The following is a 13433-nucleotide window of genomic DNA, read 5'->3' as shown; positions in this document are numbered from 1 at the left end:
ATTTGATAAAGTTATTAACATTATGAATAAATAAAACTTTAATAGCTTTGCTACTAAACAGGAAAAGAATAAAAAATCAAAAATTTCACCTTAACAATGCAATTTTCTATTAGACAAGAACGCAACACACCTGCCACAATTATTCCATAATATTTCAATGATAATTACATGCATATAAGCTAGCTTTAAGACTTCTTATAAAATGACACAAACCAAATTATTCATAAAAATAATGTGCCATTTAAACAAAAAACATGTACCTTAGACGGACTAACAAAGGTTGACAAATTCTTATTCAATTCTGTTTAAATTTTAGAAAACGATTCAAATTCTAAATTTCAGCAATTCAGAGAATAAAAACAATCTTAACAAATGCCTTAAATACGTCTATTTCAATATGCAAGTGGGAACAGGAAAAAGTCAAATGGAAAGTCACAAATTGCTAAGTTTTTATGAACTGAGAACTAACATATGCACTGGCCCTAGAAGTGGTATTTATCTGAGTGAACTCTGCTTACAAAAGAAAGATAAGAAAACCAGTAACATTCAAATACCTTTAGGAGGTATTATGGATGACATTTTAGGTGACAGATAGAATAAAATCCTATCATATCACAGAAAGGTAACCTCCCTTCAAATTTCAAATTATTGACTATATAGAAAAGAGAATATCAATCTTTGATGCTACATATTATTATTCCAGCATTTTCCCCGGTTTTTCATTAATAGAAAGCATGCCACATGTGAAGAATGTGGCTAAATGGAATTTAATACAATTACTATTGTTTCCAGTATATGTGGTTAAACCCGTAGTGTAGCAAGTAATTTAGGCTTCTAACCAATATTGTTTTTAAAACGCATTTAAATTTTTAAAAAGTTGATGTTAATTAAAAAAAAAGTAAATGACACTACAGTAACTGACAGGATTTGGAGTAAAATGATATATTTCTTAAATAATTTAAGTCTGAGAAACAATGGAACTAAAAACTAAACTTTTTAACAGTCTAACGACATTAAAAGTAAAGAGAAGCCTGGACTCCTCAATGATTTCGAAGGCATGATGTGGGCCCAGCGTGGTAACCTTGCAGTTAAGAGTCCTCTCCTTGAATACGTCAGAATCCCATATGGGCACCAGTTCTAATCCCAGCAGCCTCGCTTCGCATCCAGCTCCCTGCTTGTGGTCTGGAAAAGCAGCCAAGGACAGCCCAAAAACTTGGGACCCAGCACTTGTGCGGGAGATCTGGAAGAAACTCCTGGCTCCTGACTTTGGATCGACTCAGCTCCGGTCACTAGGACCACTAAGTGAATCAGTGCATGGAAGATTTTCTCTCTCTCTCCTCCTCTCTCTATATCTGATTTTCCAATTAAAAAAACAAACAAACAAAAACAAAAACAAAAAACAAAAAAACTTAAAAAAAGAAACATATTAAAATATACAACATGAACCTTAAGATTCAGTAGAAAACAGTACCACCATCAGTTACCTCCCCACAAAACTACATATATGTTAAACTAACCATTATCTTGCAGGTTTTTGGGGGTTTTTTTGGATGGGGAGAAACACAAGACAAATTCAACACCATTATTCTTTTAATAAAACTACAAATCACAAACTAATTGCAAATATTACTAATCAGAAAATATCAGTAACAAAGAACTGTTGGAGGCTATTTATTTTCTCTAAAGCCCTGCAAATTCACTTTTGCACAATAATTCTTCTTTGTACTCAAAGCATACTTTAAAAACCCCACTTATTTCAACTAGTTAGAGCTGAATATTAAAGTTACCCAAGTATCAGGGTCATTATCACTGTGGCACAGTAGATAAAGCTGCTACCTGTAATGCCAGTTTCCTATAACGGTATCAGTTTCTGTCCTGGCTTCTTTACTTTTGATCCAGTTCCCTAGTCAAGGCCTGAGAAAGTAGCAGAAAATAGTTCCCACATGGAAGCTCCGCCTCCTGCCTTCAGACTGGTTTAAGCCCTGGCTATTGCAGCCATCAGGGGAGTAAGCCAATAGAAACATGGGCTGGGAAGATCAATTAATCTGTTTCTATCTCTCCTTCGCCCTCCCCAACTGTATCTTTCAAATAAATAAACAAATCTCAAAAATACTATGGAAGTATAGGATGTTTCTAAGTTACAAAACAAAAAAAATTTTTTAACTGATAAATATGAAAATTAGAAACTAAGAAAAAGTCTGTTAGCTTATGCATAATAACTAAATGAGTGCTGATTTATAAATTATTTTTATGAGGCAAGAGGAACTAGAACAGCAGGAGTAAATATTAACCTTCAGTACAAAACATAAAAAGGGCTCAGAGCGGCAGCCTAGCATGGGCCAGAATCCCATATGGGTGCTGGTTCTAATGCCTGCAGCCCCATTTCCATCCAGCTCCCTACTTGTGGCCTGGGAAAGCAGTCAAGGACGGCACAAAGCCTAGGGACCCTGCACCCACGTGAGAGACCTGGAAGAGGATCTTAGCTCCTGGCTTCGGATCAACTCAACTCCGGCCATCACGGCCCCTTGGGGAGTGAATCAACAGATGGAAAATCTTCCTCTCTGTCTCTTCTCCTTTCTGTATATCTAACATTCCAATAAAAATAAATAAATAAAACATACATTTTTAAAAGATAGAAAAAAAGATTTTTTTTATTGGAAAGTCAGATACACAGAGGAGGAGAGACAGAGAGGAAGATCTTCCGTCCGACGATTCACTCTAAGTGACTTCAATGACTGGAGCAGAGCCAATCCGAAGCCAGGAGCCTCCTCCAGGTCTCCCACGTGGGTGCAGGGTCCCAAGGCTTTGGGCAGTCTTTGACTGCTTTCCCAGTCCACAAGCAGGGAGCTGGATGGGAAGCAGGGCTGTTGGGATTAGATTCAGCACCCCTATGGGATCTCAGCATTTACAAGGCGAGGACTTTAGCCACTAAACTACCCGTGTCAGGCCCATAAATAAAATTTTTAAAAAAATAAGAGCCCTCAGCTTGTCTGCAGCATAGGCATAAAGTAGACTTCTCTGCTGTCTCGTTATCTTCCCTTACAAAGCTGTACACACAGGGAAAGACACTACCTGTGAATGTTCCATTTCCCATACAGTAGTGGCTAGGTGTAACTCCTCTTTACTTCCCATTCTGGCTTTCTGCTAAAGTGAACTCTGAGAGACACCAGGTTATGGCTCAAATGATCAGGCCTGCTACCACATGAAAAAGCCAGACTAGGCTACAGACTACTAGCTTGGAAGCTGCAAGTGGTTGGGGAGTGAATTGGCAGATGGAAAACCTTTTCCTCTGCCTTTCAAAGCTCTTGTTGCTCAGGTGCACTTCTATTTGTGTTACAGTATCTTTTGCATGTCCTGAGATAATTTCCAACCACTAATTATCTGTCAAAGCTGTTAAAGTTACCTTCCAGGGTGTCGATTATTTTATTAGGGTTCTTATTACAAATTTAAATAGATTTTCAGTGATGTGTCCTAAACTCATATTAAATAGACCACAGGCTCTATTGCTTTCAACGTTTAGTTGTGCAGAATGCCAAATTTTTCAGGATTTATACACACCACTTGATGGCAGAAAACATCTACCATACCTAAGATATTTATAATTCTCACAACTATAGTTATGGAAAGAGCTATAGAGCAAAGCAACTAGTAACAGGCAGGCCTTACCTGGTCTCTGGCTCACTGGTGGACTCCCATTAATTCCCGAGAGTAAAATAGGAACAGAGCCCAGAGATGAAGTTGGTGTGGTCACCATGGAGGAAGATGCAGCTGTGGTCACCATGACTATGGAGGTGGAGGCAGTGGAAGCAACAGGAAGAGTTATGGTTGGAGGAGATGCAACCAAAGAGTTAGGAAAAGCAACTGAAGCCACAGGGGTAGTTATCCCAGTAGTTTTGGTAAGGTTCACAGTGGCTGTAGACAGGGTAGATGTTACAGGGGTGTTGGTATTAGTTTCAGAGACCTCAACAACCCCTGGAGTGGTGGCACCAGAAGAGTAAGTTGTTTCTTTAGTTCCCACGTCAGAAACAGCAGTCATAGGTGTCACAGCAGTAACGTTTTCTAAAAACACTTGAGGGGTAGTAGTGACAGCAGCAGTCACGGGGCTGCACACCTGAGCTGCCTCAGAAGAAACCACAGGTGTGACGACCATTACTGGAGAAGGTCTGATACTGAACTTCTGTGGGCCTGTCAGGGGTTGGGGTGTGCTAACTCCAGGTATCTTCTGCTGCAAGGCTCCAACTTTACTCATCACAAACTGTGTGAACACACCACCAGGAGAGGGTCGAGCCGCTGCAAATAAAAATCTGCAGGTCAAAAATCTTCAGTTCTTATTTTATCTTCATAGTGACGTGCTTTCAATATTTACTGGGCACCAGTGAGTCAATTTCCTATAGGTACTACCTACCTGCATTACATATGCCAATGTCCATCCACAGAAATCAAACACTTCCCTCAAAAAATCAAGCCTTTATAACTTTAACAAGAACAAAGTTGAGTGTTCCTACAAAAGTTCTTTTTGGCTGTGCAACATATTCAAAATGTCAAGCCACTTAGGAGATAATGCAGTTTTAAACAATTTCAACTAAATGGATAATAAGGCCAGACAAGGGTGGGTGTCACAGTATAGCACTAATTAAACTGCCCCTTGCGAAGTACACATCCATTATCTGAGTACTGATTTGAGTCCCAGCTACTTCATTTCTGATCCCGAACCCTGCTAATGCACTTGGGAAGCAATGAGCAGTTGTTCAAATATTTGAGTTCCTGCCACCACATGGGAGGCCAACATGGAGTTCCTTTTCCTGGCTCTGGCCCTGCCCAGGAGTGGCTGTTGCAGGCATTTGGGGAATTAACTATTGGATGGACTACCTCTCTTTCTCTCTGCCTTACAAATAAGTAATATTTCTTAAAAATAGAATTCTTCCCTCAACACTAATTTTAAAACTGGATTCCATCATTTCCCCATCCAAGCACCTATACCTCCTTATGGCTGTCCTCTTATGAAGCAATCAAGTATCACGTATTTGTAAAATACATCAAAACACTATTCAAAAAAAGAGCAGAACGAGATTGTTTTTGGAAAATCATATGAAAGCTGCTTTTTAAAAGCGGTAAAATAGGTTCTTTTTAATGCATATAATGCCCATCCTCTATCTTCACACAATTCCAGCCTTTAGCTAGAGATTTTAGATTCCTGTTAGAGAAATAAGAATAACAATTGACACGTTCACTTAACATTCCTAAGTAGACTGGAAACAACAAAAAGAAGAATTCATTAAACAACTTGTAGATACACTGAAAGCTAAAACAGAAATGCTTCAAAGGTAAATACTAACATTGAAATGTTAGGCAACAGAAAGAGTTTGTCATTCATAGAACAGCGATGAATAGAATAATGCAATGTTTTCAAAATCGTGTTTTACAAGAGCCTTCTATTTTAAGCCTATATATTAATACACCCTGCCAGCTTTTGCTGGATTCTTAGTTTCCTAAACTCAACGCACACACATAATGACTGTTATCAAAAACATCAGTCTTTGTGGAAAAAATAATTAACACTTTAAAATGTTCTTCCTTCTCAAAAAACAAAATTAAACTCTGTTTTTTTTTCTGTACTAATACCACAAGTTTAAAAGCCTCAAAAAGCTAAAGTTCAACTTATTGTTTAACACATTACAAGAGGACTCTTCCTTGCAAAAACTAAAACATTTAAATGACAGACTTAACAGAATAATGCCAAATTCTGGGATTCTCTCATTTTTATAAACTCTGTATCTAAATTAACTCACTTAGCACTGTATCTAAATTAACTGACAAGTCACAGGCTCTCTCAAAATTTTTATGTAAACTCCAACTTACCAATTGGCCTTTTTGCTGGGACAAATGCCTTTGGATTCTTCGCAGGGCGATTTGTTGTGGTGCTGGTAGAAGATGTCATTTTGGAATTGGATGTGGAAGGCAGCAGGGTGCGTGGTTTCCTGGATGCAGCCACCTTGGCATTGGATGCTACCTTGGAGATGACAGTACTGAGGGTTGAGAGGTCCAGGACTGAGGGTCGCAACCTGCCTGTGATATAAGCAGCTAGCCTATTGGCTGGATGCAATGCCCCCATCTGTCCCAATAGCAACTTAGCCTGCGGGTAACTCTTACCATTAACCTGAAACAAGTGGCAAAGAGAAATTTTGTAAAGATAAAATTCTCTTGCTAACTCCTCTCCCTTGTCAGGGGTTTTATTTTTACAAGGTTTTAAAAGTCTATTTATTCAAATTTAGGAGGGGGAAAAAGTGATGGACTTTATTCAAGGTAAAATAAGTAATCAGAACACGAAAAAAAATGCTCTGATTTTATGTTCTCAACTAACCTCATACCCCTCATTTTGTAGTCTGGAAGCAATCTTAGAAATTCATCATTCATGTATTTATATATAAAATACATAGTCAAGTCTAAACAATCATACAATTGTCATTAAGCAATTCTGGTTAACTTATTAACAACCATTAGCAAGACCAGAGGGGCAGCACAATGAAACTGGGGTCTTTTTAGCATCCTTCATGTTTGAAAAACACATGGTGAATCTACTGTACATTGTTAAAGTCACAAATTCATTAGTTTTCAGTTTTCAATAAACTCAACTTCAATACTATTATCTCCTTATCTTGAATACAGGCATAATTTTGCTAGTAAAAAACTCACTACAATTTCAGTCACTCAAATGTCAGAAAAAGTGAGCCAACAAATGAAGTAAATATCTATGCTGTCTCGGTTGATTAGACTGCCCTTCTGGGACACTAGCTCCTTTCTGGTTTGGTTTTGATAAAACAAAACCCTACCATGTTTCTACCCATGTTCTTTCTCTAGGTCATATGCTGGGTGACTCAAACAGATAATCTTGTTCAAGAATTAAAGCTGTATTCTATTCTCTAAGTTAACAACAAATTGGTGAGGAGAATAGCTATAGCAAGACACTCCACTTTAAAGACACAAAACAAAATTACTCTTTGCTACTTAAGTAAAATGATGATTATTCCCAGAGATCTCTAAAAATAAACTTACTATATATTTTTGGTTATATAAAGTTACATAAAAAGTCACGCAGAGCTACCCACACCTGTTCTTTTGGGAGAGGCTTCAACGACTACTCAGTAGCTTCTCCTAAGAATATGGCAGGGTGAATATCTCTGATCTGAAATCCTTGAGCTCAGAATCTCTGCATTTAAATGACAAAATATGGGGGATAGAATCCAAGCCTTAACACAAAAATTATTACATATTAAGTATACCTTATAAAGAATCTACAGGTAATTTTATATAATATCTTTAGAACACACCTAGGTATACTTAAATAGGGCCAGGTACAGAATTTTTCAGTTGTCATGTCAGTGCTCATATGAGTTTCAAATTGTAAAGCATTTCAGTTTTTTGATTAGACACACCCAGCAATCTCAGTAAACAATTTTAGTTAATAGAACTGACGTCCCATGTAGGTGTCAGTTTGATTCCTGGCTGCTCCAATTCTGACTCAGCTTCCTGGTAAATGTGTCTCTGACAGCAGAAGATGGCCCAAACACTCGGGCCCCTGCATCCATGTTGGAGACCCAAACGACAAAATCAGGCTACTGGCTCCTAACTTCAGCCTGGCACAGCCCTTGACCATTATGGCCATTTAGGGAATGAAATCAGTTCATGAAAGATATCTGTCTCTCCCATTCTGAGACTTAACTTTTCAGATAAATGAGTAAATCTTTCAAAAATATAAGAAATACCAATAGAAGCAATTACAAAGCACTAACAAGAAAAAACTGCAATGAAGTCTTTTAACTAAGAGTATCTGTCATATCATTAATGCAAAAGTCCTTAACCCAGGAACGTAGTCAGTCTAGTAAAAATCAAGTAACCTGGCAGTAATGTTGCACATCTCTACACATTTGCTGCTCTGACACTGACTCAAAAGTGTATTTAATGTCACTTAGCAAGGAGATCATATCTCCTTGACTATAAAGTACACTTGAGAATTTCTCTTTCCAAAGCACTTTTTGTATGTCAGTATAACTTTAACCAATAAAACTTGTATTGTCCAACAATGATCATTACATTGACAAAAATTCTAAAGAATTAAAAAATAAAGCTTCAATTTAAAAATGTTACATATTTGAATAACATCTTACTAAATTAAACTTTTTAAAGATTCTAAACACAGACAAGGAGTTTTCAATAAGTTTGCAGAAAATGCACATTATTATACTTTTCACCTCAAAGCCAATTTCAACTTCTTACTATCCCTAACATTTCCAACACAGTTTTGCTTTGAAAATTGCTTGCTAATATTAAATTCCCAGAGGTACAGTGATTTCCTGACTACGTCTCCTTGTATGTCAAAGTTATCACTCCATCTAGACAACATAGTTCAAAAGAAGCAACTTTATGGAAAGACCAGGAACCAAGTTATAAGCTAATACAAACCTCTACATTTTTAATCATGTGTTTCAAAAATACACTCTAGGTTTGCATCTATTTAACTGAGGCCTATTACAAAAATGGGTAATACTTTATCCCAGATCCTAGGAAATGTAAAGACAATGACATTAAGGGTTGCCTTAAGGGCTCTGAAAATTCAGGATGTCTCCTAAGTATAAAAGGTGCTGTACCCAGATTAAAGGTAATTCTCACCTGGATAAGCCCAGATGTGCTTGAACTGGGTTTACGTTTATAAGCCACAAGCTTCCCCGCAGGCGAAAGCCCTGCATAAAAAGGCAGGCCTTTGCCTCCATGTAATCTCTCCCTCACTGAATCCAGAGCATCTGTCTGCACAGAAGAGAGATCATCCATTTTCCCAGGGGACAATGGACCATCAGGAGTCTCTGATCCAGATTTGTCAGCCATATCATCTTGGTCTTGACATGATGGCATAGAGATTTTCACACGGGAAGAATAAACAGGAGGGTTCTTCTCACCCCGGCTCTTTCGCTGAGAAGCCAACTCAATGATGAAGCTGCCCACCTTAAGTGACTGTGGCATGTTGCTATTGATGTGTTGGGACAAGATGCTCAAAATCTTGTTCCGATCCTCTTCCCAGTTGCAATCTGAGATGATTTCTATCAATTTGGTGGGCCCACCAGGTGAACTCTGATGCACATAAGAGGTAGAACAGGATTCCCCTTCATTGGAGGAAGACTTCCAGCTCTTTTCTGATTAAAAAGGAGAAGAAGAAAAAGAACACTTCTGCATCACAGCATTCTACACTGAATTTTGAAAGAAATGCCAGTGTTTCTCACTCCCACTCCTATGTGTCTCCTAGTGTTAACTTAATATCTAGGTTGTGAATGTAAAATTTACAGTTCAAGAATTTTCCAGAAAGAATAAAGATTCCAATGAGTCTGACTACAGGAAAGTTTTCACTGTCCTGACGACCAAGCTCTATTCTGAAAAACCTGGAACTATTAGGTAAGAAAGTGTTCCCTTGTAAAGCATTACCTACAATCAAAGTGAAGCTTATCTGACATATCTATGTAAGCAAGATGTAGATGCTTTCGAACTTGTGAAAGTTAGTGCTAAAGAATAGTAAAGAAGACAATATTCTGGTTTTAACAACAACAAAGTGCATTCTACCTGTCTCTAGTTTCTACTGCAATAGTTTTGAATTATTTCTGAGCTTTCATGTGATTCCTCTGTGCAGACTGAGCAACTTCCCAGTGTATTGTAATGTATTTCTATCTATGGTAACATGTTGATTAAATGTATAATTCACTAGACACCCAGGATTCAATGGCATAAGTCAACAGTCAATGTGTTATAATTACATGTATGTCAAGGATGCAGGTCCTGGTGAGGTAGGGTACTCATGCTCTCAGGCAAGTTCTCTATGCAAGCAGCCTCCCTTACTCACCTCAATACACTATAAAATTATCATTTTTATGAGTATCACAACATTTAAAAAAGCAATGTTTCGTGTCAAATGTTTAAGAACCAACAACAGTAAGTAACTCACTAGTTGCTAACTCTCAACACAGTAATACAGTGGTAGCCACTACTAGAAAACCTGGTAGTAGTTCCTCCTTCCTCCCTTTGCATTTCCCCCATGATAATAACTATAAAGGATCTTACAGGTAGGGCTTATATTGTGGGGCAGTGGGTAATGCTACCACCTACAACACTAGCATCACACATGGGTGTCAGTTCAAGTCCTGGTAGCTCCACTTCCAATCCAGTGCTCTGCTAATATACCTGGGAAGAACATCAGAAGATGGTCCAAGTGTTTGGGTCCCTGCTATCCATTTGGGAGTTCTGGAAGAAGTTTCCGGTAATATGCCTGGTCCAACCCTGGCTATTGCATTTTCTTGAAGAGAGAATGAGTGGATGAAAGATCCCTCTCTTTTTCTCACCTCCTCTCTATCACTCTGCCTTTCAAACAAATAAATAAAAATCCTTAAAAATATTGCTGAGCTTTTAAAAAGTTAATGAAAATATCACTAAATGTCTCCAGTAACAATATGCAATAGGATAAAATAAGAATAGGAGTGTTAAATACATCAAGTGGGTATAGAATAACTTTTTGTCTCTCTTTTTAGCAGAAGTTAGAAACAGGACAGGCAGACATGTCTTCATTGCTGGTTTGGGTACTCCTCCATAATTACTGTAATCCAGACCTCTATAATTACTATCAAATTACAAGAAGGAATTCTCATTCTAACCTTGTGATTTATCAGAATCCTCTTCCATGTCACAAGAAAGTTGTTTTAAGTTCTGCTGTTCATAATCAGGTTCCTAAAGAAGGGAACAACACACAAATACTTCAACTTGACATAAAATACTGTCTACAGAGACCAGGACATTAAACATTAGGTTTGTCACAGAAGTGATATCAACACAAGGATTTAAAATACCAGTAACTTCATATCTGTACACTCAGGTATGCTATTCCAATACACAACTCTAGGCAAAAACACTCCATGATAATGACTGAATCATAAAAAAAAAAATACACACATATACAAATACAAAGAGAAAGAACCTTATTCTATTAAAAAAAGGAAAAATATATAATATCTATAAGATAAATTTCAGCTAATTAAATAACTAACATAGAAAGATGCAAATTTCAGTAACTGCAGATAACAACTTAATCAAAACAGGGGTGTTTACATTATTTAAGAAATTGCTCCAGAGTCATACAGAGTAAAATTTTCAATCATCATAATGTAAAGCTCATCTGAACAGGTACTAACAGAATTAAATGGATATTTTTGTACTAATTTTATGTTATTTAATCCATCTCTATCGTACAAGTAGAGGATACTGTTCTAATATAATAATATACAACTGCTAACATCAGCAACAGAAAACTGCAAGTTAAAAAGAAATTACACAACAAACAGTTCACCTTTGCATTGTGGTTTTCAGGACTAGCATGACTCGAACTCTGCTGAGGAAACGATGGAGTTGGGGATGGGGACAGAGATGGCTGTCTCTGCTCTTTTTTGCGCTCATAAACTCGAACTCGGGCACAAGTCATCATACTTTCGAAGTACAAGTAGACTGGATCTTTGTCCTCTTCCCGAATCTGTAAATTTCATACAATATAACATTCCATACAATGGGAATAAAAAGTCTTCTAAACAGGAAAGAAAATCTTGCTTAGTTTTTGTTGATAATTTTGCTGATAATTCCTATGTATGGTCCACAAGTAAATTAATCTTGGAGCAGCTAGAAAGCATCTGATTCTCTGACAGGAAATTTCAGATCATATCAGAGCAATGCTTCTTAAATCCATCTGGTAACAGAATTACCAGTCCATCACAGATTGATACTCTGATAAAATACACTAAGTAACTAGAAAAACAAAATACATAACAGTGAAGCTCAAGATTACGCTAATCACTTTGCTGCAGAAATTTTTTTTCTCATTTTCTACATTTTCAATACAGATCAAAAACAAAAAATTCTAAATCAGCATGTTACAGACTACTGTGCTGCATTATCATAAAATATTCTTCAAGTTAATGGAATAGCAAGTAAAAGCGCAATGAATTCAATCACCAGAATTGCTTTACTTTCACTTATCGGTTTTCAAAGTCTTACAGTAAGTTATTTCAAACTTTGAACTTTAATGCTACTACTTTATATTAAAAGTTTTAAAAAATATTTTAATAATGCTTCACTGTTAATCACTTGAGCATTTTAATTACTCAATATGTTAACACCATGAAAATAACAGTATCCTTAATAAATTTTTTACATGTAAAAACACCTTTCTATCATTCTGAAAGTGATTCGGTTATTTTAAGAATCAATACTATTCACCTCTTCTTTAATAACATTTTTAAACTTCCTTCAAATACACTGATTAAACCAGAAAGAAAGCTAATTTCTTAAAGACATATTGTTGAAGGCAGAATGATCTAACAGAATAACAACCAAAAATGTGCCTGAAGCTCATCATCTTTACAATAAATTTTTTCAACTTGCATTTAAAGATGAAACGCCAGGCTTACCACAGGATTGGGTTTGGGAGTATATGTCCGTGCAGGTTTAATTCCAGTGAGCAGCTTGCCCTTCACAGGAGGTAAAACTTCCGGCTGAGGCAACAACAATGGTTTCACAGGTTCGATAACAGAAGGCGTGGGAATATAGACCGGCTCTGGATCTACTTCACCTTCTACTTTCACCCACAATGGGTAATGTCGAACAGGCTGTTCAGGCTCTGTTTCACATATAGCTTCACAAAAAGGAGGATAGATTTTTAGGTGCTTCCAGTAACTCAGAGTTAGCACTGGTACGCTGCCATTCACAACAGGTAAGAACTCATTAAAACAGCAATGTACAGTGGGTTAAGCCATTGTTTGCAAAGCTAGCATCCCATAACAGAGCAGTGGTTTAAATCCCAGCTGCTTTGCTTCTGATTCAACTCCTTGCCTGAAAAAGCAATGCAAGAGGGTCTGAAAGTTTGGGCCCCTGCAACCCATGTGGAAGACTAAAATGGACCTGGAGCATGCTGGGCTATTTCAGGCAAATGAGGAATGAATTCCCAGTGGAAAGAATGCATCCCCTTCTTCTCCATTGCTCTGCCTTTTAAATAATACTTTGTTTTGGAACAAGACAAAACAAGGCTGAAAGTAAAACAGGTGGTGCACATAAGAGGAATTACACACAAGTCTGTATTGCACATTAAACTACATTTTTTCAAATGGGAAGCTGCGATGTTCTACAGTGAAAATAGCATGTAGAGACTCTAAAACACAAGAAAAACTACATTGTTCAAATTCACCACTTTACAAATACACATACGCTGTCTTTGTGCTAACAGCTTTAGGAGGAAGCAGATGATGATCCATGTTATTTGGGTCCCTGTTACCCACATGGTGGACTCAGGTGGCATTTCTGATTCCTGGTTTCAGAATGTGGGAAGGAACCAATGATCGGAAAACACTCTCTTCCTC

General features: G+C 37.4%; 1 protein-coding gene across 1 annotated transcript in view; it reads right to left on the bottom strand.

The window, feature by feature from the left end:
• Positions 1 to 13433, bottom strand: part of LOC121149369 (MAX gene-associated protein-like) — a 107568-nt gene that overhangs the window by 23363 nt on the left and 70772 nt on the right. The window contains exons 10-15 of the mRNA XM_040969949.1: positions 12489 to 12712; positions 11378 to 11557; positions 10689 to 10761; positions 8668 to 9185; positions 5860 to 6010; positions 3667 to 4290 (exon numbers count right to left, since the gene is read on the bottom strand). Of these exons, the coding sequence (XP_040825883.1) occupies positions 3667 to 4290; positions 5860 to 6010; positions 8668 to 9185; positions 10689 to 10761; positions 11378 to 11557; positions 12489 to 12712 (1770 nt within the window). The remainder of the gene's footprint in view (positions 1 to 3666; positions 4291 to 5859; positions 6011 to 8667; positions 9186 to 10688; positions 10762 to 11377; positions 11558 to 12488; positions 12713 to 13433) is intronic.

This window comes from Ochotona curzoniae, unplaced genomic scaffold (assembly GCF_017591425.1).
Source record: "Ochotona curzoniae isolate NIBS_2020 unplaced genomic scaffold, NIBS_Ocur_1.0 scaffold_4701, whole genome shotgun sequence".
In the NCBI taxonomy this organism is placed as follows: domain Eukaryota; kingdom Metazoa; phylum Chordata; class Mammalia; order Lagomorpha; family Ochotonidae; genus Ochotona; species Ochotona curzoniae.
This window is presented reverse-complemented; position numbering and strand designations above follow the sequence as displayed.